Source organism: Dermacentor silvarum, chromosome 4 (genome assembly GCF_013339745.2).
Source record: "Dermacentor silvarum isolate Dsil-2018 chromosome 4, BIME_Dsil_1.4, whole genome shotgun sequence".
NCBI lineage: Eukaryota > Metazoa > Arthropoda > Arachnida > Ixodida > Ixodidae > Dermacentor > Dermacentor silvarum.
In genome coordinates, this window is record NC_051157.2 from 163,320,802 (window position 1) to 163,348,721 (window position 27,920).

Consider the following 27,920-nt stretch of genomic DNA (forward strand, 5'->3'; position numbering starts at 1 on the left):
GGGCAGTGTACGAATCGCCCTAAATTTCAATTTTCTTTATGCTATTCATTAATGGCAACAGGAGCATTTCAACACCAGAAAATAGATGAAACTCATACCATCGTCAACACTTCAGTGCATATTTTCTACCGCCTATATATACAGCTATTTGGCGGTTCTGAAATGTCTTGAAGCTCTGGTAAAATGGCAAGCAAAATTAGTGGGCAAAGCAGGCACTGGTATGTCGTCATGTGCCACACTGCTGACCTGGATTTTGAAATTAAGCTTGATTGTTTCCACCATTTCTCAGTTTCGGCAGTGCATGCTACAGTCGGGTCAGATCAGTTTATTTCCTTAAAAGCCCCTTTGTCAGCGGTGTTACATACGGGAGTCAGCGTAAGCCAACTCTTATTCAGAGTTTTTTCTTTGTCCCCGTAATGGGTAGCGCGAGCTCAGCGAGGCTTGTACTGTGATGTGAATAAGTTCTGATGTAATAAAAACAGGTCTCGGCCCAATATTTCTTGCATTGTCTTCAATGTATTTTATTCTATAAGCGCCTCACATGTATTCTGAAACTGCGAGAATATAACTGAGGGGAAAAGTTTGGGTTTCTTATTCGTTATCTAAACAAGTAAAAATCTCGAGCAATATACGAAAAAGGACAACTTAAGCGACACATGCCAGCGCAATACAATGTGCCTCTTACCATGACTCCCTTATAAACAACGTTTCCTGCTTGTTTTTCTGTCTTTTTTTTTGGATGGATCAAGAAAACGTTTTTATTTTTCCAGTGATAAAGTCCTATTTCAGGACAGCTTTATTGCTTTTTTAAAAATTGATTGAAAAGAAATACGCTCGCCATGCTATCCCCCCAAAAAAGCTACAATCAATATTTGCGATTCAAATTGATAGCGAGATATCTTTGTGAGAGGATAGTGTAAAACATACAATTTTCACCCATAATAAAGCGTGGTGCAACTGGGGTTAGAAGTGGCCGCTTATCAGTGAGATTATGAGACTTCTCTTGTAAGCAAAATTTTTATTATCTAGAACAATGCACACAAATCGAATTGAGTAAAATGCCATGATCGTATTCAACCGCACTGCCGCTTCGTGGACAGAAAATTTCGATAATGCGCCTTAATATCCTGCGTTGCTTACAAAGCTGCGTAGAATTCAGTTTACTTACTGAGCGTTATCTTTTGCGAGAGTCATGAGAATGTGTCTGTGACCACAATTGGAGTGGTGTTATTGAAGGCATATCAACCCTTTCAGGCACCAGTTCTGTTACTTGAAAACTTACTTTCACCGCATTTCTTCCATCTTCAGAACCATAATATGCGTACAGCTGCAGAGCAGATTAAGACTTTTGAATTCTTTCGTGAGTTTTGTCATGTTCAGGGAATATGTACTCCATGCAAAAACGTAGCATAGGAACGTCAGATATGAGAACATCAACCATTTCATGCCTAGCAGGCTTGAAAATCACCTATCCAACCACTTGTTAATTATGACCAGAGCAGCAGATTGCTAAAAGCAATTAAAGAATTGACCCTCCTATATACAACAACGTATTCACGACGAGCAAAAATACGCGACCATCTGCCTTCCCACTCGTTTTACTAAAACGTTGTGCAGATGTTTTTGCACAGGTTTCGCAAACGTTTTGCAAAGATTTCAAGAAGGATTCGTTGCAGAAAATGCAAGAAATTTTATCTGCGATGGCCAATAATAAGCGCCTATGCAAAGGTATTTCATAGAAGTAGTCACGCGAATTAGTTCTCGAATGACGAACAGCTCTCAAGTGGAGGACGATTTGCTTGCTCAGGTTTTATTGAGGGTCATTGAGAAGCACCTATAGGGGCGTTGCAGGCGTTGCACATCGATGTTGCGCGAGGTGAAACCGAAGGAAAACAGTCGACGTTAGTCACTGTCCAAAGAAATGAGTACGTAGATTTGCCTTGACGTTTGTTGTCCCTTCAGGTCCGACCAGTGCATGCAGCATGGTACGGTACACGCGTAGCTGGTCCACAGAAACACTAATGTGTGTTAGCACAACGCGCGTGCCAGCAGCGGAAGCCGCAACGTTGTCCTGGCTCGGGTAGGGCCTATCGTGCAGTGCGTGACGGTGCGTCCACTATGATTCTTCGCTGTTGCTGCTGACGTTCTATACATCTACTTGCGAGCCACGCCTGCGCTCCACAACTGTTCCAGCCACTGGCAGTGCCACCACCAGCGACGGCCGCGCATGCGCCTCTAGCGACTTCTAAATCGCTTTCTCAAATAAATAGCTCTCAAATATCAACGGAAAACAGGTTAGCTATATATATATATATATATATATATATATATATATATATATATATTAGGCGGGACCATGCTCACCCTCAATGGATCAGGCTAAATATTAAAACAAACGTTGTTTTTTATTCCTAACAGCATCATTCAACATGCGGAAGCGTAGTCCTCATTAGGCAGTTGCAGAAGTTTTCTATTTCACCAATTTAAAACTACTTTGTCTTGTTTCGTACTCACACTGAATTCCTCTACCACGCAGCAAAAAAGCCTGCGTGCTCGTCGTTGGGAGGAACGTGCGAAGCAGTTTGCAGCGGTCGTATCAACAGAAATGCTAGCTGCCCTGGACTCAAGGCGTGTTGCATTTACATGATCTAGTGTGCATGTGCCGCTGTTGACCTCCGCACAGTACTCGAGTGCACCGAAGGCCAGCGACGGTGACATCTGCTGTGTCGTTCTTTTTCTCCGATTGGACAATACGAATAAACTATTGCAAATTCTATGAAGTTCGTTTGTAGATTTCGCATACAACTTTAAGTTGTGCACAGTCTAGCAATGAACTTGGCAAGCACTGCTACGCGAAGCAATGATCACTTTTCGTTTCTTGATATTCTATTGAAATCCTTGAGCTCTTTTGTGCGTGATGCTGTAGCATATTTAAATACGTGTAACCAATTTTAAATGAATTCAGACCTTTCATCTTCTTTGCCACTGCAACACAAACAGCCTTTTTATGGAGAGTTACCACAGATGTGAGTTTAATTTTCAATAGTCAGTCTCACATAGCAATACAGTACTTCATGTGTGAATGAGTAAATGCTTAATAATGATTGATGAGTTGTGGGGAAAAAAGTAATGCTGCAGTTAGAAAGAACCTATAAGTCATGATATGCTTCTTGCTCAACATGGTGCGCATGCGAAGTTAACTTTTGGTAAGAATCTGTAACTATGGTGCTTTGAAATCTTGGATTATAGGAGTGCTTTATTGAACAGTTGTACATTACGTCATTATTCATTGATGTTTGCCTTCGCGCAGATAAAATGAATGAACAGCGTTTTCGTAAAAGTACGTGGGGTGCCATTAATCGCGCACCAGTAAGATCAATTTTGCAGTTAGCCATTATTGCTGCAAACTAGGGAGCTAGGATTGCTATATATAATAATATATGGTAGTGTCGTACATGCAAAGAATCGCAATAGCATTTGCTAGGTGAAGAGACACCCCATCGACATACAAAGACTGCAACCTGGGGGTTTATTGACAATAATATTTTACTACGCGTGTGTAATTTTTGCGCTATATATTTCAAATGACTCTGGATATGTGCTAAAATTGTATCAGTAATTCTTTATCGACATAATTTGCATTCAAGGTTTTCATGATTTAAAGACTCAAACGCATTTGTAAAGAAGATAAAAAATCCTGCTAGTATACATCGGGAGTCTATTGGTTTACTAATGGAGTCAACTAGACTCAAATTGCAGTCATCGTACATTAGTTAATTTCTCAATGTTTAGTGAAAGGACAATAATTTCGAAAGCAGCTATTTGCTACGCCTTTACTTTGTCTTCATATAATACAGGACGGCGAACCATTTGAACATAGTGAAATTGCACAACGTCGAGTAGACAGACTTTCTCTTTCACATTTCGTTTGTTATGATGGTCATGACTAACAGCGCGGTATGATGAAGGCCAGTAAGGAAATAGGCCGCTAGACTTAATGCACAGTGAAGATATTTGTAGCGATGGAATATTAAAATTTCTGCTTGGTATTATTGTCACAAAGTACACCTATCATGAAATTGAACGCCAGAAGTATCAAATAAACCCGGTACCAATAATTTTGAAATGCGTTGACTTTTTGAAGTTGATGAGCTGCACCGCTTCAAATTAATGGTTTACTCGAGATGACAAAAAATGTTCAAAATGATTTTTCCTTTGACGCAAGGTGTGCGCACAAAATCCGCGCTTGCAGCTAAAGCCTGCACATGTTTGAGGGGCATAGAACACCAGCGTGATTATAGCAGCTGCAAGCAAAGCGTAGCACATTTGTTTTATTTGCAGACATGTGACAATCAAGCGCTATGGTTTCGAAGCGGAATAGTTACAATAAATTGAATGCAGAACGCGAAAGAAAGTTCGCAGAAGCCGCATACGCCGCCTAATTCCAAATGTATCAGCTGCTCGCTATGTTCTTGCCTCTTCCAATGACTCTGCATTCGGCACGGCTCTCAGCTAGAGACAGCTGAAGCGGCAGTGGTCGACCGCAAGTAAAGAAATCCAGTGCCAACAACTGCGGCAGCAATGAGGCCCAGGATGACGAACGGCAGTATCGCCCACGATGTAGCGGCGCCGGTACTGCTGCCCGATTCGCCAAGGCCGTCCGAATCTCCAGGTATGTGCTGCAGGAAAAAAATGATTGTGTTGTTTATTGACACACTATACCCTCAAACATTTTCAAAGAAATATGAATCCAGGATACCGGAGTGTAATCACTTAAATTGACTAATAGAAATGGATGCATACATGTGCCGATGTGGAGACTTGCTTCATCAGAAACATTGCAAACCGTAGTTTCGAACCTTTTATAACTGTTCCTTGAAGGTGTCGCGAAGACGCATGAAATTATTATTCAATACACACACACACGTTTACGGATCAGGATATACACGCCCAGTTGTTCATAGCTAGTACACCTATTCTTACATATCGGAAGTTTTATAAGGGGGCAAGTATATAGAAGGTACCTTGCGACTCGACAGTTTATTTAAAGCAACGATAGCAAAAACAATAAATATTATGGGATACAAATAGCTCCAGTGACATAAGAGAATAAATCAGAAAGCACAACAGGCTGTTTTTATGCTTCATGACCTCTAAATGTCAGTCAGTTCATTTACTTGCCGTTCTCGGTATAGCTTTTCCAATTAATATTGTCACTTTTATTGTTTACAGTTTTAGCATAAGTAAACACAATACCTTAGGTTTCTCGTGACTTTTTTCTGGATTCAAACAAAGGCGATATACAATGTCATTATATATTCGTCTCCCTAAATAACTGGTGCTCATGAAGTAAAAGAGCACACGTGCCTTCCCAAACAGGCTTACAGCCACAATGACAGGAATGCAGCAAAGGATGAGAATTCGGGAAACCTTCTGACGAACTGCGGTTCTCTGGAAGTGTGATGTTTAAATGTCGGTCACTCTTGTCTTCATATAGTTTTTCACATGTAGGTGGGAGAATCCTTCTCCAACGACAATGCATGAGAGAAATCGCAGTGTTTAATTTGACGGTCCATTTGTGCAATCATTATTTTCTGTTTAGGTGCCTTTGAACGAGCGAACAAGCACTACCAATCTTACCCATTGCCAGAAAGATAATGTCCATTATGTTTTTTTTTTATTCTGGCATTATTTTTTGACACAATGAGACACGCCATGAGTGGATCGCGACCATTCTACGGCCCTTCTCGCCCCGTTGCATTTATACCTGTGTGCCACCGGTTCTTATAATAGTTCGCTCAATTTTGGATAGGTCGCGTCGGTGTAGAAAGCATCAAACTGTGAAATGAGTGCGGAATTTCTAGGCGTGGGTATCAGACACGAAATCAGCATACAAAGCGATTCAAGGGAACCACGGGCTTTATAGTATTTTTATTAGCGTTCGCAAGAGCGTGGAGAAAGTACACAATACGCTCACGGGCAAAACAAAAAGACTGAGAAAATTCCCACGTAGTAAACGTAAAAAAATTCAAGGGCACTTAGGTACCCCTACGTGGATTAATGCGAAAGCATCGCGACCTCTTCCCGATGAGGACTCGTTTTACGAAAGGTAATGGTATTGTTTTCACGTTCCCTTATATCACTTCTCGCATCACGAGACTCGTTCGCGTACTTGCGTGGATGTTCAAAGGGGCTCGGCGTAGATATACTGACTGAGATGTCGAAGTCGAATGGTTCGTCCATCGGAGCGCACGATAGAACTCATCGAAATCACCGCACTGACTGGCATTGGGCCCGTGCCGTAAGCGCGTTCACAGAGGGAGGGGCAATATGGGAACGCTGACACGATGAGCGGCATTGGAACCAGTTGTGGAAGAAGACGACGAACGCGCGAACAGTGGCACGAGCGCGTCTCTGTGGCCACGTGACTTTTGTATCTTGCGTGTAGTCGAAGTGTTTTCGCTCAAAGACTTTGAATGTCGACTGAACGATGAGACATATAAGGCTTCCGCCTTAATAAATGCGCACGCATGCAAAATTGCAGAGTGAGTGGCCGGCAATGGCCTCAGACAAAATAAATATGTAACTGTCATGTCTTGTTTTTTACGAAAACATGACTGCAATATTGGTGTATTGTTAATGAAAATACCTTGTGACTGCCAACAATTCCTGATGTTAAAGTTTATTTAAAGCGTTTTGGACACGTCTTTGGTATATATATATATATATATATATATATATATATATATATACGCCTATTTGCGCAAAGGCAGAGATAGCTGCCGTTTGGCCCAAATTTGTAGCTTGTGATTTGAGTTAGACTTACGCACAGGCCATTGGCAGTATCACAGGTTGTTCCATCTGGGCATGCGCTGCAAACTGGCCCTTTCTTGTACATGGATGTACCAATAATGTTTCCACTGTAAGGGAACGAGTAAAATAGCGACAACAATGGTCACGAAGAGCTAACGATATCCACTATAGCGCAGCGCAGGACACCTGCGGTGTTAGTAATCCAGGCTCGGTATCCAAATTTTATAGTGAACCTTGTCATGCCTGGTTACGTCTAGTTGACAAGACATTATGGGCATGTGATGTGGTACAATCAGCGTCTGCCGAAATTTATCGCTACGAACTGACCGCGTTTCTCAGAAAGACCATCAATTCTTGGCTAACAAGCCTATGCGGCTGCCAAGTGAAATCACCACATAAAATGGTAAGTTATGGTGAGAAGAATCATTCTATTCATAGTTGATTCCGAGAGTAATGATCTGTCGCTTATTTTATTCTAAGAAATTCTATCCTACGAGGACCCGCATAATCTTTTTATAATGTTCTTGTAAAACAATCTGCCAAACATTTTGTTCGCATTTCTGAAAGTGGTCCATGCTATTATTAGGATTGCCGCATTTTATTTTCGAAGACCAAAGAATAGCACGACACCTTATACCCTCAACTCAGCAATAGACACTTTGGACTAACTGCATACGTTATACTGTAAAGGAATAAGAGAAAGCTGTCACCAGTAATAACGATGGGCTTCATTAGCAAACCCAATGGAACGGCATACGGACATGCGAATCAAAACAAGGTTTCCATTCCGTTTTTGATGTATGTCACCTAGCTCTTAATCACACAAATAAATGCCCTCAGGAAGTAATAACGTGCGTGCTCTTCAACAGTTTCGGCCACCTCCTAATTGCTATTCAAAAATTGTATTGCAGATTCTCACCACATAAATGGCTGGTAAAAATAACGCATACTTAAGTCAGGTATTCAGCAATAAAATAAAATGAGATTTTCACAAAAATGATGATTTGAAAATGATACAGTGCTCAACAAGCCAACAATTTTATTCAATAAGCCTGGAACTAGTACGTAGTTTCAGCATGGAGTATTAGCTGTTTGCGGAGACTCATACGCAAAAAGTCGCACTGGACCAACAATACGTGTGTTCTAGACGCCCACAGTTAAGTACTGTGGCTCTGCTTTGCACAGTAAAAAACAAGAACACCTTCTTTCAAGTGGTTACGACTATTGCATGGTCTAGCATTGTCACAACGACGTATCTAATAACCAGAGACAAAACAGCTTAAAATGTAGTTGCTTTTAATAGGATCATTTTCATAGAAGCAATACGCAACACTTTATTTTATTGCACAAAACTACTAATACTAAGGGCGAATACGGCTGGAAACGCGCTCCTTCAGCGCCATAATATTTTAACTATCTATGAAAGCCGTGAAAAGCGGGCTTAATTGAAACTGCAAACATTGGCCTGTGATCGTAACTGGCTAAGTTTTCTATCGTGTCCTGCGCATGCTCATTTGGGGCCCGCTATTTTATATTGTACGAGAGGACCGCGCGTCCGCTTTAACGTATTTCAAAAGCAACTTTATCCGTATATGTAAAGCCATTGCAGCGAAGGTTACAATGAAAAGTGTAGGTTGTCATAAAGTACATTTTTAACGGAAGTGCAAGCATGAATATTAAGCAGCATGACAACTTGATTTCGTCTAATTCATGAAATGTACTCCTTGTGATGTTTACTTAAGGCGCGAAACGAGATTGAGCTAATTGCTTGTCGAGTGGAGCTCGGCAAGTTTATTGCGTTAAGAATTATACACACACTCGGGCTGCCTTTTAGAGTCACCGCTGTCACTGCGCTGTCCTGTGTGCAATGGTTTAAGTGCAGTCGACAGTTCTAGCAATTAGAGATGCGAGAAGAAGAATAAGAAATTAACAGTAGAATGCTGCACTTACAACTGTCCCCTCGACCCAGCGCCTGGGCTTTCTGTGAGCATGACAGTGTTAAGAATAGGAATGGCGCTTGATTCGGCTATCATTTAGGCTACGCGGCGCAGCTCCTAACGGCTTGCTGGAAGTCATGTAGTCTTCCCAGGGTCCAAGGGCGTGCAGGAGTAGAGAAGGTTCATGGGTTGCGCTGTGTTACTGCGCACCGTTGGAGGTCACGTTAGATTCGGGATTTCTGAGGCGCCACGAAGTTTACATAGTGTGAAGAGCATCTGGCGCTCTGCCGGCGCTCCCCACCATGGAAGCTTTGTGAGTGGCAAGTGCTCGAGGTGATCACGTGAGCTCAGTTGCGTGCTTTCTTGAGTGTGCAGCACCACTCTTGTAAAACTAGCAAACGAATCTGTACTGCTTTTATACGCCCCTAAACATACAAGCCATACCTGCTGTAATGATTTCATACTTTGATATTGCTGATAGTGCTTCGACTTTCGGCGAAAGAGCATCTTGTGCTAGTGAATCGCTTGCAGAGCAAATAACAAAGCAAATGCGCAATTTCAAAACTGTTGAATATACTCAAAACTATCGCCGTCCTTGGGTACGAGTTAACTGATGTGTTCGCAGAGAGCAAATGGTGGTTGTAAAAGAGCAGGTATTGTAAGTGCTCTTTGAAATAATCCTGTAGTTCAAAACGACCTTCATGTGCTTCGAACTTCCCATCACGCTTGACAAAGGAGATTCATGCTGCAATATTTCTCTCTTGGCATGACTTCAGTTACCAAGAGTAATTTAACTTGACCTGCTGATTAGTGGCCTGACCTACGTTACCTGCTGTGTATTTTCATAATCCACAGTATAAAATATATAAAGACTCAAAAACGAATAATTTTTTTATCACCGACAACGCGAAGTATGGCACGCTGATAGCTGGTGAAATACAATCCCCAGTAAGCCTTAGACTATTCCGTGCGGTTTTTGTCGTAATGAACATTCTCAGGTCCGAGTTCGAAATATCTCTTCGAGAAGCAAAAGAAGTGTGAGTTACATTCGTTTGTGACACTTCCCGGTAGTGAACTGGAAAGAGTCAGCTTTTGTTCGTCATCTCACCTACCCGGAATTAGCAACTTTTCTCTACTAAAGCAACCCGTACAATTCTTACTGGTGTATTCATTTAGCTTTTCTAAAATCTACATTTGGGCTACTCAAGTATTACGCCACACGTTAATCTTGGGGAAATAACAAGACGACGTCAATGCTATCCACTAATAACGAGAAGCCGGGCGCAAGAAGAAGACGCATGATGACAAAGCAGACACGGTGAATCATTTGCACTACGTGTAGCAGAAAAAAAAAACACCACGTATCCACGAAGTGAATGATGATGAGTGGGCGAAGCACCAGGGGATCATTCGGTTAACCGTGAACCCCCCGACGCCGGCAAGCGGTCCCAGAGGCGGCGAGAGCGCAGGAAGTGGCGGCAAAACGCCGGAAGCGTTCTCTACGAAAAGTTGGCGGCGCCGATGCTCGGTTGAAGCGCGAGCTTGGCGAGCCCTCAGCTCCGGGTCCGCTTGCCGGCGTTGCCGTTTTGCTGCAGCTTCCCGCGCCCTAGAATCCGGGTCCGCTTGTTGTCTGCGTCGCCGTGCTGCAGCAGCTTTGCAAGCCCTTGACTCCGCTTGCAGTTGAGCCGCCTCTTTCTCGCCTTTTAATCCATAGCGGGCGCGCCGTTATCAGAAGCGACCGTTATCATCCATGGCTGAAGAGAGAAAGCGCGCGCCCGGAACGAACGCCCTTGTGCACCGCAGCGCCCCTAGCGGACTCCATGCAAATCACAGCTACGGACGACGACGACGAGGGGGGGACAAGGCTCGGCCCTAAGCTGCTTCGCCCCTAATACTTAATTGAGGACCGCTTCCACATCTGGGAAGGCGATTGTGCTGGAACACAAAGAGGTGTGGATGTCAGCTCTATCCAGCTAGTACACAGTTATTGAGCGGAAATTAGCCCAACACCCCCTAGACATTTTAATGCCTCCATATTGCTTCCATAAAAGCTTATTACGCTAACATTAGTTATGTGAGGACATATTTCTTCGTATGTCCGTGCGTTTCTTTCCTATGTAAATACGTGTTTGCAAGTGATTGGGAAACAACAACGTAACAGGAACCAAGTCTGTTACATGTGTGCATATTTTTTTGTCTTGAAGGTAGATTGTTAATAAGTGATTGTGAACCAATAAATAATGAAAATGGTTAAACTAGCACGATCGAACCACACTGCACGGAAAGAATACATTGACAACAGGAGCACTAACATACGGGAGCGAAGGGTTTCCTAGTAGTGTCAGTCGTAGGTTAGCATACGTGTTGTGCGTGTTTTCTTTCCGTACTGTAGGTTTCGCGCTAGTTTAATCATTCTAACGATGTACCAGCTAGCTCAAATATGTACACTTCTGTAATAAGCGAGTGTGTGTGATAGGTCACATGATCAACTACCTAACCTATTCTTTATAAACAAACATTAAATTTTCTTTTCTTGCGGTTATTCTAATCTATGCTTGACAGTAACTTTCTTCAGTACATGCGTGTGCGACCATACTTGATGCTCTTCCTATACAAAGTCTGCTTTGCGTTTTATTTTCAGCTTTTAAAGTTGTTGGCAAAAAAGAAAATGGTGTAGGATTTCTTATTCATAAGGACATAGCGAACAAAATAGATTTCTTCTGCAGCATAGCAGACATCGTACTAAAGCTAAATACGAGATATAAATTACAGGTAGTACAAGCCTACGTTTTAATCTGCAGTCGCGATGAAAAAATAGCACAGTCTGATGAAGATGTTGAATAAGCAATGAGAAAGGTACAAACAGTGTACTGTACTCATGGGCGACTTCAACGCAAATGTGGATAACAAGCAGGCTGAAGAACACGCAATTCGCAACTACAGCATCGGTCCTACGAATAGCAGAGGACAGCTGGTGGTAGAATTCGCGGAAATAAAACGACTCTGAATAATGAATATCTTCTTCAGGAAGCGCATTAACAGCTAGAAAGTGCACCTGGAAAAACCCTAATGTAGGAAGAAGAAATGAAATATGCTTCATGCTCTGTGCCCATTCCAGCATAGTGCAGGATTGTTTGGTAGGGTAAAGGGCAGTGATCATAGGTTAGTGAGGTCTAGCATTGCTCTCAATTTGAACAGAGAAAGAGAAAAATTTCCATAGAAGCACGCCAAGGTTGACGCGGTAAGGGAAAAAGCAGACGAATTCATGCTGTTGTTCGCTAACAAATATAACGCTTTAGAACCGGAAGATGAAGATAACATAGAGGTAATGAAGGAAGCTATAGCTAGGCTGATTTCAAAAGCAACAATTGAAGTGGGAGGTAAGGCATCCAGGCAAAGCTCTCCCAAGTAACACAGGACCTAATAAATAAACGTCAAAGCCATGAAAGTGCCCAACTCAAGAGAGCAGGAAGAATTCGCCGAACTGTCAAAGCTGCTCAACAAGAAGAAAGTAAGCGATGTTCCAAATTATAACGTCGGAGGCATTGCGGAAACAGTAAAAAATGGCCATAGTATAAAATCAGTGACATGAAAACTTGGCATAGGACAGGGCAAGATGCATACACTCAAAGAATGCCATCAGCAATTTTGATTGAACAGTAAAAGCAGCCGAATAATTTTATACTGACCTGCACAGTACCTGGAGCAGCCACGCAACCTTCATTGGAAGTTGTGATGAATACTGTACAGATGATCGTTTTATAACCAGCGATCAAGTTAGAAGAGCCTTGCGAGACATCTCCTGGGGACAAGCGGTAGGAGAAGACAGAATAGCAGGCTGATTTAATAAAATATGGAGGAGATATTATGCTTGAATAGCTTGTGGCCCTTTTTTGCGCCATGCCTCACGATTTCAAGTGAACCAGACAGCTGGAAGAATGCCAACACTATACTAATCCATAAGAAGGAACGAATTAAAGAATTGAACTATCGGCCCATTAGCTTGCTTTCAGTATTGTATAAAATATTGGCAAAGATCATTTTCAATACAATGAGGGCAACAGTTGACTTGAATTAACCAAGATAACAGGCCGACTTCAGGAAGGGATATTCTACAATGGATCACGTTCATGTCATCAAACAGGTAACTGATAAATCTGCGGAGTGCAATCAACACCTCTAGGTGACTTTCATAGATTATAAAAAGACATTTCATTGAGTTGAGATACCAGCAGTCATGAAGGCATTGATTAATCAAGGAGTACAGGAGGCATGCGTGAATATCTTGCGAAATATCTACAAAGATTCCACAGCGACGTAGCTTCTTCCCAAGGAAACTAGAAAAAGACCGATCAAGAAAGGGCATCCGGCAGAGGGACACAATCTCTCCAATGCTGTTCACTGCATGCTTAGACGAAGTATTCAAGCGATTAGACTGGGAAGTCTTAGGAGTGAGGATCAACAGCGACTACCTCAGCAACCTTCGGTTGCAGAAGACATTGTCCTGTTCAGAAACACCGGGGTCGCCTTACAACAAATGATTCAGGACGTTAACCGAGAAAGTATAAGGGGAGGGCTGCACATTATTATGCAAAAGACAAAGATAATGTTCCATAGCCTGACAAGGGACAATAATTCAGGATCGCCAGTCAGCCTCTAGAGTATGTACAGGTGTACGTTTATGCAGGTCAATTATTCACAGGGGACCCTTATCATGAGAAGGAAATTTACACGAGAATAAAAGTGGGTTGGAGTGCATAAGGCAGGCATTGCTAAATCCTGACTGTGAACTTACCACTGTCGGAGAAAATAACGGTGCACAATCATTGCATTCTACAGGTGCTAACATATGGGGCAGATGTTGGAGGTTAACAACGAAGCTAGAGATCAATTTGAGGACCGCGAAGAGCGATGGAATGAAAAATGCTAGGCATAAAGTTAACAGACAGGAAGAGAGCGGTGTAGATCAGAGAGCAAACACCGATAATTTAGTTACCATTAAGAGAAAAAAATGAGCTAGGCAGGCGATGTAATGCCTAGGGAAGACCACCAGTGGACCAATAGAGTTACCAAATTTGCGCCAAAGGAAGAAAAGCGCAGTCAAGGATGGCCGAAAATTAGGTGGAGTGATGAAATGAGGAAAGTTCCAGGCGCAAGTTGTAATCTGCTATAGCGCAAGGCATGGGTAATTGGAAATCGCTGGGATAGGCCTTCGTGCTGCAGTGGACATAAAAATATGCTGATGATGCCAGTGATGAAAATTTCTGAACAATTTTAATAGCAACTGTTGCAAAGATTCATTCCGTTCCTAAATACAGTATAGCCGCAACGTACAAAAAAATAAATGGTGCTCCACCGGTGGCAGCTACCTCTATCGGAACAGGTATGTGACGTCACGCGGGCAGTGCGGAGGCCTGAAGAGTCTAGGTGGTGTTAGTTAGTAAATCATAGTAGCTGCTGGCGCGTTCGCACTCTTCAATATCAGTATGCTCCGCAGCTCTAGCAATGGCACAGTAGCTGACATGAAAAATCTTGGACTGCGAATCTGTTGGTCGTAAGTTCTGATGCTTGCGATACACTGAGAGATACTTCTTTCTTTACAATGCTCTCGGAAAGATTTTTGGGACTCCAGCGGTAGCAATTGCGGACATCAAAACAACGAGAGAACTGAGCCCATACCAGCTATCGCTCTAAAAAAGAGCGATCAAAAGAGCCACAGCATAGTAATCAAGGGCCGCGTTTGCATATATCAGCTACGGGTAGCCAGAGCAGCTGGTTTAGCGACGGTAAAGTGGGCTAAGTGAACTGTTGTTACAGAGATTATGTTGTGCGTTCTACCGGACCTATATGTAAGCGCAGCTCGCATGAAATTAGCTAGCGAAGTATGTTCCGTATCGGGGCTTACTATTGCCCTGATTTATTTAGGATTAAGATCGCTAAATGACCATACCTGAGCATGCCTCATGATCCGTATTGCAAGCATTTGAGAAAATAAAACAATGGCTTAATCATACACTCCGAATTTCATGTATTGCTTAAATTAAAATAAATTACACAAATTGATCAAACAGAATGTTGCTTTGCAAGCGCTGCTTTTAACCACATTAGTAAGGAGTGATTTACTTTGGCGCTCTAAGCTTCTGGAGTTCTTTAATCTAGGGAATAAAGCTTAACCTTCAATTTCTTACATACACTGAACATGACAGCTTTACCCTCTAGCTCCGGCTACAATCACCTTTACCCGCCGTGGTTGCTTAGTGGCTATGGTGTTGCGCTGCTAAGCAACAGGTCGCGGCATCAAATCCCGGCCCCGGCGGTCGCATTTCGATGGCGGTGAAAGGTGCACGTTAAAGAAACCCAGGTGGCCAAAATAAATCCGGAGCCCCTGACAACGGCGCGCCTCATAATAAAATCGTGATTTTGGCACGTGAAACCCCATAATTTACTTATTCATTTAAACACCACTAGCTTTACCTGATCACCATCAGTGACATTTTGTTGCAGCAACTCTGGTTAACATCAAGTAGATTCAGAGTATAAGTCACGCTAAAAAATAATAATAGTTACTCTTCGTCAATACAAACAGTGATCGAGTCTATATGTTTTCCTATCAGCATGATCTCACCGCGCATAAATAACTATTCTGTTGTCGGCAATAATAACAGTCGTTCTCATTATTGTCTATGCTAAAACTAACACTCTTTCTGTCTAGTTCCTAGTTTGAGTTCATGACTGCATATGAATCTTTACAGGGAAACAAATTTTCTTCCCTTACATTAGAAGAAAGGGGCACTCAGCGTAAAGTGCTTGAAGCTTTGTTACGTCACATAACCATTCTTTAATAAACATATCATGCTTAGCCTCTGCCTACTTACGTTTTCCACTAGCTTGCCGGAGCAACGAGCGTCTAAAGATTCGTTATCTTGATTTGAACTGTTCAGTTATATACCACAGAAGTGACTGCTATCTTCGGTTGTGTTTACTTACTATTACTGTTACTATTGGGCTCTTAGATATTGACACAATCATTCCATTCTAGTTTTGATGCCTTTTCAAAAGCTTTATTGACAGTAAATATTTTCCGGAGCCCAAGCTGCAAATAAAGCTGCTTGAATTTCCGAAGAGAAAGTGAAGATTCAATAATTGCTACATTAAACATTTATCACAGCCTCCCGCAAATTGCAGCGTATCTGAACCAAAGTAAATACGCGAGTAAATATAGTGAAGAAATAACCTACCCTGGTGCATAGTTGCAGGCAAAGAGCTTTTTAAACGGCACGCTCGGTTCGGGGTCCTGGTGAAGCTTGTAGTGCGTGTAACCACAGCCTAGGTACCGTGTTTCTGCCCATGTGACCTGCAGTTACGGAATAACATTTAAAAACTAGTTTTTGTAGAGCCTATAGTGCTTGAGTATTGAAGTGACGTGCGTCGTGTGCGGTTCTGTTTTCTACTTCTGTCTCTAATCTGTTTCTATTCCATTTTGCTGCGAGCCCTCCAGGATTGGAGAAAAGTGTTACGGCCAACCCCCACTTCGCTAGCCTGCCCTTTTGGTGTTCTGTTTTAGCGGCATTTTTAACCTGCCATTTCCCGCCGCCGCGATTTTCGACCATTCGCCGCAAGCTAAACGCGGGGAAGAGAGCCAATCCCAGTCGCCGGGACGTATCTGGTTGTTTACTTTCACTGCGGTGGCTCGGACCCACCTAAACTAACTCCACTTCCGCGTATTCCTCAGCTTTTGTCAGCCGATTATATAAGAAAACCTGTCAAACTCGACAGTGCTATCTGCTTTCCAAACAAACAAAAGTGACTTCGTATAAATGAGGAGAGCGTTTGATTGGGCAGTTCAAGCAAAGCTGTGGGTCAGCGCCCTATGCTTGGGTCGGCGTTTGCATAAATTTGCCGTAGGGACGTTGGAATAAAATCAGGATAGAATAGTATACGTTACACTACTCCTGGTTTAATCAATTTTTGATGACAACAAAAAACCATTTGAAAGCGAGTATTCCCATTTCTCACAACATTTTCCGGGGGCTCACACCTTTGACAGTGATCAAATTACGACGAAAACATAGATACGGTGAAGCCTATCCTAGACGGCCTTTACAAAAAACGGTCTTTGTAATTATAGGACGCCTTGGGATGTACAGGTGCCCACAAAATAACTCGGAACGCCAGACCGGTGGCCGCTCGTCGGCGAAGCACAGCCGCGGAAAAATACAGCCTTGGTCTGCGCGTGCGTGGCATCCCTAGCAAGCGAACCTCGCTCCCTAGTGCATCTAGATAGCCGTTGCCTTGCGCCAAAAAAACTTGCGGTTGGTCCCTCTTAGCGCTGCGACAACACATCTGGGGGGGAGGGGGGGGGGGGGTTGTAGGCTACAGCGTGCTCACGGGCTATGCAACGTAATCTCTAAACGCACGCGCAATCCTTGTGGCGTATTCTCGTCGGAATCTGCATTCATTATAAGATAGTCATGCTTTCTGGATAGCTTACATGCATGGGATCCATGAGCGTTTATAGCTTTTAATTATACCTAACGTCTTGCATATCTGAATCAATGAAGAAACTATGAATTCATAGCTTATCTTTCATCTGGGCGAGCGCCATGGCCCGCCTATAATAGCACTGTATAGCGCCTTTTTCAACCGAATTATGGTGTTGCGCGATTTATTTTAGTCCTTGTGCAATTCTATTCCGAGCCACATTTACTACTCGATAATAAGAACAGCACTTTGACTTTGACAGAACACGACAGCTCCTTCAACAAGTATGACTGCGTGTAGTAATAAAAGCTTTAATTCACAATGACATCAGACGGCGTATTCCAACACGCCAATTTCATTCACAGGAATTAATTTTATGCATGTGGCACTATAATAAAGGTCTCTTCAATGCTTCGCAGTCACAATGAACATAGCATATATATTGTGCGCTATTTAGTTACGAAATGTGGCTGCTTCGTTGCAGTTTTAGTAGGGAGTACTCTAACATATGATCGCGTGTCTGCGTTGGTTGGCGCGAACATTCAATTTTTCGTTCAGTTTGGTGATACGTTGCTAATCAAGGGGGTGTTCAGCTGTGTAAGTTGAATGTTTAACAAAAAAAAAAACGTTCATTCGGGTCTTATATCGATTGCTAAGATGACTTTGACGGCGAAAGCTTTAATGTGTTGACGTCACTTCATTTGCGATTGTTTCCTTATGTAGGTTAATTAATTTAATAACTACTATTTGGTCGTAATTCAATTTATTGTTTTCTTACTTGATCTTACGGAGTCTTTAATTGCTCCTAATTAGTAGGTAACTGCTCTTTTAAACTCTTAATTAGTCTTAATTTGGCGTGACTAGTCTTAACATGGAGCCTCGAGTTGATCCTAAGTAGTTTCTATTACTGTTCGCAGCCCTTAACTACTTTTAAATAATCGTAATTATTCTCAGTTGTATTCTCAGGTGTCGTATGATGTCCGCGTATTGTTCTTGTTAGTTACCCTAACTACTTTTAATTAGTCATTGGTACTCATGAATTACTCTTAATTACTTTTAGCGACTTGGTGCTAAATTCACTTTTACATGCTTTATTGAACGGTAGAGGGGTAGTATGCCGCTTTCTGATTTTGGCTACCGCAAGTGTTGTCCACGATGGTCACATTACGCGACTAATGAGCCAGTTAAGCGTTTCGCTTTAAAAGGCGCCGATGCCCAGTAGCGCGCACGCACAGCAAAGCTTATGCTCCATCGCGTGCACAGGCGCGCACACAGCGTTTTAGAGACCGCATCCGCACAGCCCGCCTGTGACAAAGCCAAAAGTCACCCAACGATTTTTCTTTGGAGCAAGCCAACACCTATTTAGATGCACTGGGGAGCGAGCCGAGCTTGTTAGGGAGACCGCGCATGCGCAGACCCTGGCACTACTTTTTCACCGGCGCGCTCCGCCGGCGAAAGGCCACCGGTCCGGCGTTCCGAGTTATTTCGTGGGCACCTGTACGAGTGACACTAAGCGCTGAAATGCTTCACCATTAGTGATTACAAAGGCATCACTAACAATTTCGGAGCAATGTACGTACAGGTGCCAGTCACAGGTGCGATCGCGTCAAACAGGGGGAAAGAAAGTTGTTTTATGTTGTTGGCAACTTTTCGAGAGCAGATAGGAAATATTCCGAAACGTTAGAACCACTTCATTTTCTGCGGTTTTCCAAGGGAATCAGGCTGACGTGTGGAATAGTATCTCCCGGAAATGCCTGCATTCTGCAAACAGGACACCGCCCTAACGTTATGTAGTCTAATCCAATGAAGAGTTGTTGGCAAATTGTGAAATTTCATATTTTGCCGCTCTCCTGCGTGCGTTGCGGAAGCAAGGAAAGTGGACGCCTCTTTCCGTGTGGAAAGCTTTCCCATTGACGGCACGACACTCCTAAGAATTATAACGCTTGAGAATGTCTCAAACGTAGGCCATGAGGTGGTCGCGGGACCCCGTACCAGTCACATCGATCAAAAGTGCAAGACAAGGGCGACAAAAGCGTCGCTGCGCGGACAGCGTAGGGAAGAAGTATGCCATTTATGACTAAAGCAGAGCTTCAGTTATATGTCTTGTTGCTCTCATTGGTCGTTTTCTGCCCTTGTTCTCCGTACAACCCTGGCAAGCGTGTCGGTTACTACGAGACGGTATTCATGTGGCACCTTGTACTTCCAATAAACGTTACTGTTGTTTGTAAAAGTGTTATGTTGTGTTTGGTGCTTGCCCTTGCACCGCTGGAGCCGAGCCATCCAGGGTGAGTTCTACGGAGTTGACCGTCCAGCCTAAGCCTTTACGTGAAACAAAAGATATGGCGGGAACCCATTTCACCAAGTTCGATGTGCTGGATAACGTTCGATGTGAATTGTCAATTGAAATAAACTGTGTTTGCACTTATTGCTTTCTATGACTCTTGTTCGCAAATTTTAAATTTTTTGCGTCATGATTTGGGCAGTTGCGAATGTTGTTATTTTAGTTGTAAGAAATCCCGAATTAGCAATTTTGGACGCCCCAACAATATATAAAAGGTGTGACAGGACCCATAATACAATTGCTTTAAGCAGCTATGTCAACAAAGTGAGAGAGAGAATACTATTGTCGAGATTGCCTCCTCAAGGGCAATGATTGTTTTTCTTTTCGATTTTATGAATGGTTTTGAGAGCCAGTCTTCCATTCACGATGTCCTCAACTCGGTCTCTGCTCCTTCACAGAATAATAGTCCATGTCACTTAGCGGGGTATGTTTCGGGGATATTAAGCGTGCCTCCAAAAACATGCTACTATATGGGATCCCAGATACGTTTTAATATTTAGGTGATCGCATGCCACCGAATTATTTGATTGCCACTGATCTCAGATTGCATATGAGCTCCCTGACATGGTGAGAATCAGCGTAATGCAGACACCATCCACGGGCATTCAGAGCTGCCCGCCCCTAAATGTCTGCGCGACTACAATGCAGCGTGACAACTGTAGCCATGTATCTGCGGCATCATAAACTCGAACTGCCAATGGCAAAATGTGCCGCGATCTCATTTACGCGAAATGAATTGCACCGTCTCCAATTATTCCTACCGCAGCAAGAATAATTTGTTCTAACAAATTGTTGTAACATATCAGAGACTCCTTGGTGTAGCTATAGTGGCCTATCGTAGTATAAACGCATTACCGCGTCGAGGTTAAAGCTAAACCCGGTTACTTCACAGTATTTCCCATTATTTCAGGAACTATAGATGGATTCTATTGGAATGTTGTCTACTGTGATTACACCAAACAGTACTCGTTGTCTATATACAGTGCACCATGCCGATGCTCTCAAGTATGCAACCTAACTGTCGGAGCAGGCTGGAGAACATTCAAGGTCAACATTTGCACCCATCAACCAATGGACCTAGCTTGAGTTTCTCCTACCTGTTTATGTATATGCTGTGAGCCTCTATGAGTGATACCTCAGTTTGTTGAACTCACACACGCACTAAGCCTTGTGATCACTCCCTACCACCCTCGTTGGCTACATGTTTTCACGGACTGTAAAATAATTCCACTTTCAAGATAATCTCCCGACAATATTCCCAGAACACTTCCGTAGCTTATGCCTGGAACTCGACGCATACTTCAGGTCCCCTTGGCCTTCAGCAACTTACCCTGTCTCACATTTCACAGTGCAATACAGTACAGCAAACGTCTATACCAATGAATCAGCCACGCCATCTGGCTTTACAGCGGCTTCCGTCATACCGAAGCTCATCCTCGCTGAAAGATTTACACTGACCATAGGCCACTGTCCACTGAAGCAGAATATTTCGCTGGCCGTGAGCCGGTTTGTTTTTGTTCCGGATAGCTACCTCACATGCTTATGGTATTCTGCGATACCAGCCAGCTCTGCAAGCAATGCAATGCGTCGTGAAGTGACGCACGTATTATATCGGAACTCTGGGAAATTACAAAGCTCCTCCTTCTTTGGCCACAAAAATGGCCAGAAAATCACATTTCAATCATCGGCTGCATTTTCTGGTTGAGAATCACCAGGCCGAGGCTGAAAGAAAAATAGACTTCAACAATGCTTGTAAATGACGTACTTTCTCGCGAGCTGGCACAAACGTCCTTCTTAGTTGCGTCATACACAATTGTACCTTTCAGCACAGGACCGAAACAGGTCAACACGAGAAGCGTTTGCGTCGGTGGGACTGACGAAACAAGTATTGTGCACCAAAGTGCCTTTGAAGCCAAGTTCATCAAGCGCTAAAGGCAGCACACTGGTTGCAGTGACACTGGTCGATTTGTGAACACTGTCACGTGTCGCAAACTTCTGCACACTTGTTTAGTATCGGTCCTATATCAGCGCTAGGACGGCGGCAACTGGTCTCTTCTATCCCACTGTTGTAGCAGAGCCATATTTTATGACACTGTTAAGTCCGTGGCCGGTTCAAAAAAAATAAAAAAGCACAGCCATGGTTATAACGCACATCCACCATTATTTACATGCAATTGGACTACAGCCATGACTTTAGAGATACCACAACTATTCGGCATGACTCGCCTCTGCTTAATGTACTACCCCTGTCCCCAGTGCAGAGTAGCAGGCCAGAGCCCTCTATATGTCATGCCGACCCTTCCGCCTTCCTGTCAATTAATTCCACTCATTCTATAATTAATGATTTGACAATATTTCATGTAACCGTGTTTTATTTCATTCGGCTGGCTAGTTGCCGAGCTAAATTATTTAGAGAATAACATTTTGTTAGAAAAGAAAGCGTCAGGTAGAAATCCTTCAGCTGTGCATTCAATCAAGCGAACATTTCTTTATTCGAACGCTCGCGGACTGTGGCCGCCACTGCTTGTAGAATAGAATCGGCGGGGTCACACTGTACAACGTCGTTGTTCGGTCTACTGTGCAGGATATTTGAACAACATACCATAAGAATTGGACACAGACGAACACATGTGTTCGTTCATGTCTTGTTTTATGGTTACTGTAAAAATTCCAGCGCAGTAAACTGAAAGATGTACCAGTGAGCTCCACTCGAAGACTTATGCTACGGTGCGAAATGTTCATCATAAACAGCTCTTATCATTACACATTTTCTAGCAATTCAGCTGACTCGCCAGGAAAGAAAAAAACCTACCTGCGTAAAATGAGTAACCACACGCCCAAAGCCGAGGCGGAAGGGATCAGCGTTGCTCGGAGTGAAGTCCTTGTATTCGTCGAACCAATCCTTCACACGACCGGCGCTGTCCACAACTGGAGTGTCCGTCGACTCGTAATTCCAGGCGATGTTCTGACCCACTTTGGGAAAGTTTGCTGCGTTGGTCGCACATAGAACGCAGGTATTTCAAAAAAGGCGTGCACTAGCAATAACTGTGCGCACAAAAGCGGGCACGTAATGAAACACAAGGTTCGTTTAGCCAACTTACAGATTGCCACTGTGATTGCTTTATATAAAGGCTGTTCGATAACGTAAAAAAAATGTGGTTGATCCCTCTTATATAGGAATCGGTATAGAACACGAAAGTGAAACGTGTCTTCACAGAAGTAGTGTAATGTTTATTGCACATTGATATATAATGTCTATTGGTGTTTTGTGGCTAAAGCGCCCTTAGGCGTTGATGCACCCACGCTGACGCCTGGTGGCACGTCTCCTCCATCACGACTACCAACGTCGATGACCATGAGCAACCGTCGTGCATATGGAAGCTGCACTACGCTGCACACGCTAGCACAACGCGAAAGACGAAGCACGTAACTGACACACTAATACAACGCGCAAGACAAAGCATGTAACTGAATCGTCACCGAGTCAAATCAGCGCGTACAGCGCGTCGTAATTGCAGCCTCCGCGATCAACTTCAGAAACATTTTCAGAGCTAATTGCGGAGGCCACGCTCCGCTGTGCTGAGTACGGTGAACGCCACCTGGCGTTGGTAGTGCTTCTTGATGCCAGCGTCCCTTCGAATGCTGGCATCGAGGCGTCGTAGTGCTGAGACCACCGAAGCGTTCACTGTCGGTGCGCGTTAGTGTCATAATGCAGTACTTCTCTTTTCTGCTCGTAGGCGGCGGCACCGCCCCGAGCAAGAGCGCGGGTACACGGAGGAGTGTTAGATATATAAGGCGCGTCTGTGTAGCTCTCTGCAAATGCGTTTGTGGCGCAATGGGTTAAACGCTCGGCGATCTATCGTCGCAGACCGAGAGGTTGTGGGTTCGATTTCCAGATTTTGCATGTTTGTGGAACTTTTTCTTCTGGTTTCTTTCTTTGTATTATGTTCGTGTACATTGTAAGCTGACGTATTTCCGTGACGGAAATACGTCAGTGAAGTCTTGGTGGACCCCGGCATAAAACACTTTCGTGTTAAAATGGTCAAAATATCAGGTTATTACCAATATATCTAAGAGAGAAGACACAATTGCTGAGCTATTGATCACTAAAGTTGATGCGCAATCACGAGGTGTAACGATCAATGTTATGCGAAGCTGTTTAACTATATTTTTTTTTCGCCGGCTTGATAGAATAATTGGGGGTTTTGCGAAGCGTCACCAGAAGAAGCAAATTTCTTCTGTAGGTCAAGCAGTTGTGCGTCTGCGCTTGTGTGTGACACGAGCGTGGCCGTCACGACAGCTGATTTTGGGTAGTGCGGCAAAGAAACGTTGTAGGCTGTTTTGTTACGCCTTTGGTCGATCTCGAAGGCTTTACGGTCTAACAGAGCGCCTCAAAGCGTTAGAAACTGTGCAGAATGAATGGCATGCTCTCACTTTTATAAGACACTCATTGCTATGCGTAGGAACGCCCAGTACGAAGTTTGTTACATTGCTAAGCTTGAAAAACTCGCTCGTTTTCTTCCCAAGTCTGTGGCAGAATGGAAAATGGACCATGCGCGCCTGACGTTCACCGCGTGCCAGACATCTGAAGGAATTTCACGCGTTGCCACAAGAGAAATATGCGTCCGATTATGACCTAATTTAACAAAAAAGAAAAGCAATCGTGGCCTAGTGGTTAGAGCATCCGGGCTGCTTTGTTGGGAGCCGAGGCTGGATTACTCCATCGGACAGCTGAATTCATTTTTAAAGGAACCTACATACTTTACAGGAACCTACCTTCATAACGCCGTGTACATGAGATGAGCAAAGGAACGCTTCGCATTAAATTAACATTAGTATTCTTTCTGTACAGCTGCAATTTTATTCGCCTTTCGTCGTTTTCTTTTTTTGCGCAGAGCACATGCCGTTGACAATACTTTGTTGTCAATGCCCTCCATGGTGCGAACTTTGGCTTGATCGTGATTTATATTAAACGTGGCAGAATACTGTTATTGCGCCCATATTGAAGCTTTGCGAGAGAGAAAGGAATAAACTTTCATTTTCTCAAACGGTAATCTCAGTCAGGACCCTGTTCACCCTAGGTGGCAGGATTCCTTATTCCAGGTACCCTCTGGTTTGAGCTGCCTCCTTGGCCCGAGCGACGAGACTGCGTTGGTCGTCCAGGTCGTCAGAGGAAAGCTTGGCCTCCGAAATTTCAGTGGTGGTTTTGATGTGCGTGGAGTTGGGGTGCTCTTCTTGTGCTTCCGTGGGGCGTCCTTGTTTGTAGTCGTCTTTGGAAGCTTGTGAGGTGGGGTCTCTGGAAGTGTCATGTAGTGGGCAATCCTGGACCAGACATACCGTCCAGGGTGTCAGGGACGTCGCAGTGGGGGCATGTGCACGAGCACTGCGTAGGATAGAGCCTGTGCATTGTTATTCCATGTACATAGGTGTCTGTAGGTAACGAAGAATGACTCCTTCCTCTTTGCTCAGGTTCCTGTGTGGTGTAGCGTACATTCTTTTGCTGAGTCGGTAGTGTTGCAGAAGCTTCGAGTATTTGAGGGCGATGTCATCAACGCTGGCGGCCGGCCTGGTTTGGGACGGCAGGAAAGCCCGGCTGGTATGCTCCCGGGTGCCAGCGTGTGGCGCCACATTTCCTGTCATGCCCTGATGACCTGGAATCCAGTTGATGTGGGTGTCGGAGAGCGGGCGCGTGCGATGTGATTTCGAAGTATCTTGAGTGCGGTTTCTGATATGCGTCTTTTTTGACAGTTGCGAGCTGCTGCTTGGCAGTCAATGAGGATTACTGTTACTTCAGAGCAAGTTATCGCAAGAGCGATTGCCGTTTCCTCTGCAGTCTCGGCGGCTCTTGCCCGGATGGTGATATCTGTGAGTTCTTTGCCTTGGGGAGCCGTGACGCTTAGGGCAAATGCGTTTAGTTTATTATTACGGGCAGCATCGACGTACCTCGTATCAGGGTCTCTCGCGTGTTTCTTACTGAGTACGGAGATTTTGCTTTGCAGCCGTTGCTTATGGTAAGTCGGATGCATATTGCGTGGTATACGTGCAACGCTGATACACTCCAGTAGTATGGATGGGATTCTTGCTTTCGGGTCTGTTTCGGCCAGTAGCTTTCCCTGTAGTTTAGATGGCGCAAAACTGCAAGTCCGGTGGGTAAGAGCTCGAACCGCTCTAGTTGGCTGATTTGATAGCTCTCCAAGGCTGATAGCCTTGGAGAGCTATTCCCACGTACTCTGGACGCAGAGCTTCTCGGTTAAGGTCCTCAATCATTTGCTGTAATCCGTCCCCATTGTTGCTGAATAGGACAATGTCATCTGCAAACCGAAGGTTGCTCAGATATTCGCCGTTGATCCTCACTCATAAGCCTTCCCAGTCTAAGAGCTTGAATACTTGTAAGCATGCAGTGAACAGCATTGGAGAGATTGTGTCTCCTTGCCTGACCCCTTTCTTCATAGGTAACTTTCTACTTTACTTGTAGAGACCCAAATTTGCTGTGCAATCATTGTAGATATTTGCCAAGATATTGACGTAAGCCTCCTGTACTCCTTGATTACCCAATGCATCTATGACTGCTGGTATCTCTACTGAATCACATGCCTTTTCATAATCTATGAAAGCCATATAGACAGGTTGATTGTACTCCGCAGATTTATCATTTACCTGATTGATGACATGGATATGATCCATAGTAGAATATCCCTTCCTGTAGCAAGCCTGTTCTCTTGGTTGGCTGAAGTGAAGTGTTGCGCTGATTCTGTTGGAAATTACCTTGGTGAATATTTTATACAATACTAAAAGCAAGCTAATGGGTCTATAATTCTTAAAAACTTTAACGTCTCCCTTCTTTTGGATGAGTATAATGTTGGCTTCTTCCAGCTTTCTGGCACACTTGAAGTCGTGATGCATTACGTATAAAGGGCCGAAAGCTTTTCAAGCATGATATCTCCTTCATCTCTGATTAAATTGATTGTTATTCCATCTTCTCCAGCAGCTGTCTCCTGCTCACGTCTTTCAAGGCCCATCTAACTTCATCGCTAGTTATAGAAGGAGCCTCTGTATCCTGTTCAAGACTATTTCGAATGAAAGTAGCTTGGCTGCTCTGGGAACTGTGCAGGTCAGTGTAGAATTCGAATTCTACCACTGCTTTTGCTATGTCATCGAAGTTTCTGATAATATTACTGTGCTTATCTTTCAGTGCATACATTTTGCCTTGTACTTTCTTCTTGCTAATCAGTTTTGACAGTTCAGCGAATTCTATCAGATCTCTTGAGCTTGACACTTTCATGCTTTGTCGTTTTTTTAGGTCCTTTGTTACTTAGGAGAGCTTACCAACTGTTAACCTTGGTGCCTTACCTCCCACTTCAATTGCTGCTTCTGATATGAGCCTAGTTAAGGTTTCATTGATTACCTCTAAGTTGTCTTCATCTTCGTGTTCTAAAGCTGCATAATTGTTTGCGAGAACCAGCCTGAATTGGTCTCCTTTTGCAATTGCTGCATCTAGGTTGGCGTGTTTCTTCTTTACTAATTTTATTCTTTCTCTTGTCAAAGTGAGAGAAATCCGAGACCTCACTAACGTATGGTAACTACACTTTACCCTTCCTAACACTTCTACATATATGCTGGGATCGGCAGAGAGTATGAAATCTATTTCATTGCTTGTTTCTCCATTAGGGCTTTTCCAGGTCCACTTCCTGTTGCTGCGCTTCCTGAAGAAGGTGTTCATTATTCGGAACCTCTTCCTTTCCGCGAAAAACGTTGGGGCGTAGGCTTGTACTACCTGTATTCTATAGCTCCTATTCAGCTTTATTACGACGACTGCTACCCTCTCAATAATGCTGTGCAATTCATCAATTTCGCCCGCTAGGTCCTTAGGAATTAGAAATCCTACTCCGAATTATCTCTTATCTGGAAGACCTCTGTAGCAGAGGACGTGGCCGTTGGTCAGCACTGTATAAGCCTCACCAGTTCTGCTAACCCCACTAAGGCCAATAATATCCAAGGCAATACCCGAGTATTCCTCAAATAGCCCTGCTAAGCTAGCCTCACTCGAGAGGGTGCGCGTGTCAAGTGTTGCTAGGTTCAGTTTCCAGTGGCCGCCTGTCCGGACCCAGAGATTCTCAGCACCCTCTGCCGCGTCGCAGATCTCACCGCCGCATTTGTCAGGTGCTCCGCAGCCGCTGGGGACTGAGGCCCATGGGCCATGGGTTTTGGCCGTGGGTTGTTGCCCAGTAGTAGGTACTTTAGTCCAGAGCGTGATGTTGTCGGCGTAAAGGGCATGGTATAGGTTCGGGATGGCGTTGAACGGTCTTGATAGTTTGATCATTGCGATGTTGAAAAGAAGGGGTGAAATA

At 43.8% G+C, this 27,920-nt stretch overlaps 1 protein-coding gene across 1 annotated transcript in view; it reads right to left on the reverse strand.

Moving 5' to 3' along the window:
• Window positions 1-4,308: 4,308 nt before the first annotated feature.
• The window catches only part of LOC125945055 (venom allergen 5-like), a 40,038-nt gene continuing 16,426 nt past the window's right edge, over window positions 4,309-27,920 (reverse strand). Inside the window, exons 4-7 of the mRNA XM_049666612.1 lie at window positions 22,385-22,560; window positions 15,989-16,104; window positions 6,827-6,920; window positions 4,309-4,679 (exon numbers count right to left, since the gene is read on the reverse strand). Coding sequence (XP_049522569.1) covers window positions 4,509-4,679; window positions 6,827-6,920; window positions 15,989-16,104; window positions 22,385-22,560 — 557 coding nt within the window. The 3' untranslated portion in view covers window positions 4,309-4,508. The remainder of the gene's footprint in view (window positions 4,680-6,826; window positions 6,921-15,988; window positions 16,105-22,384; window positions 22,561-27,920) is intronic.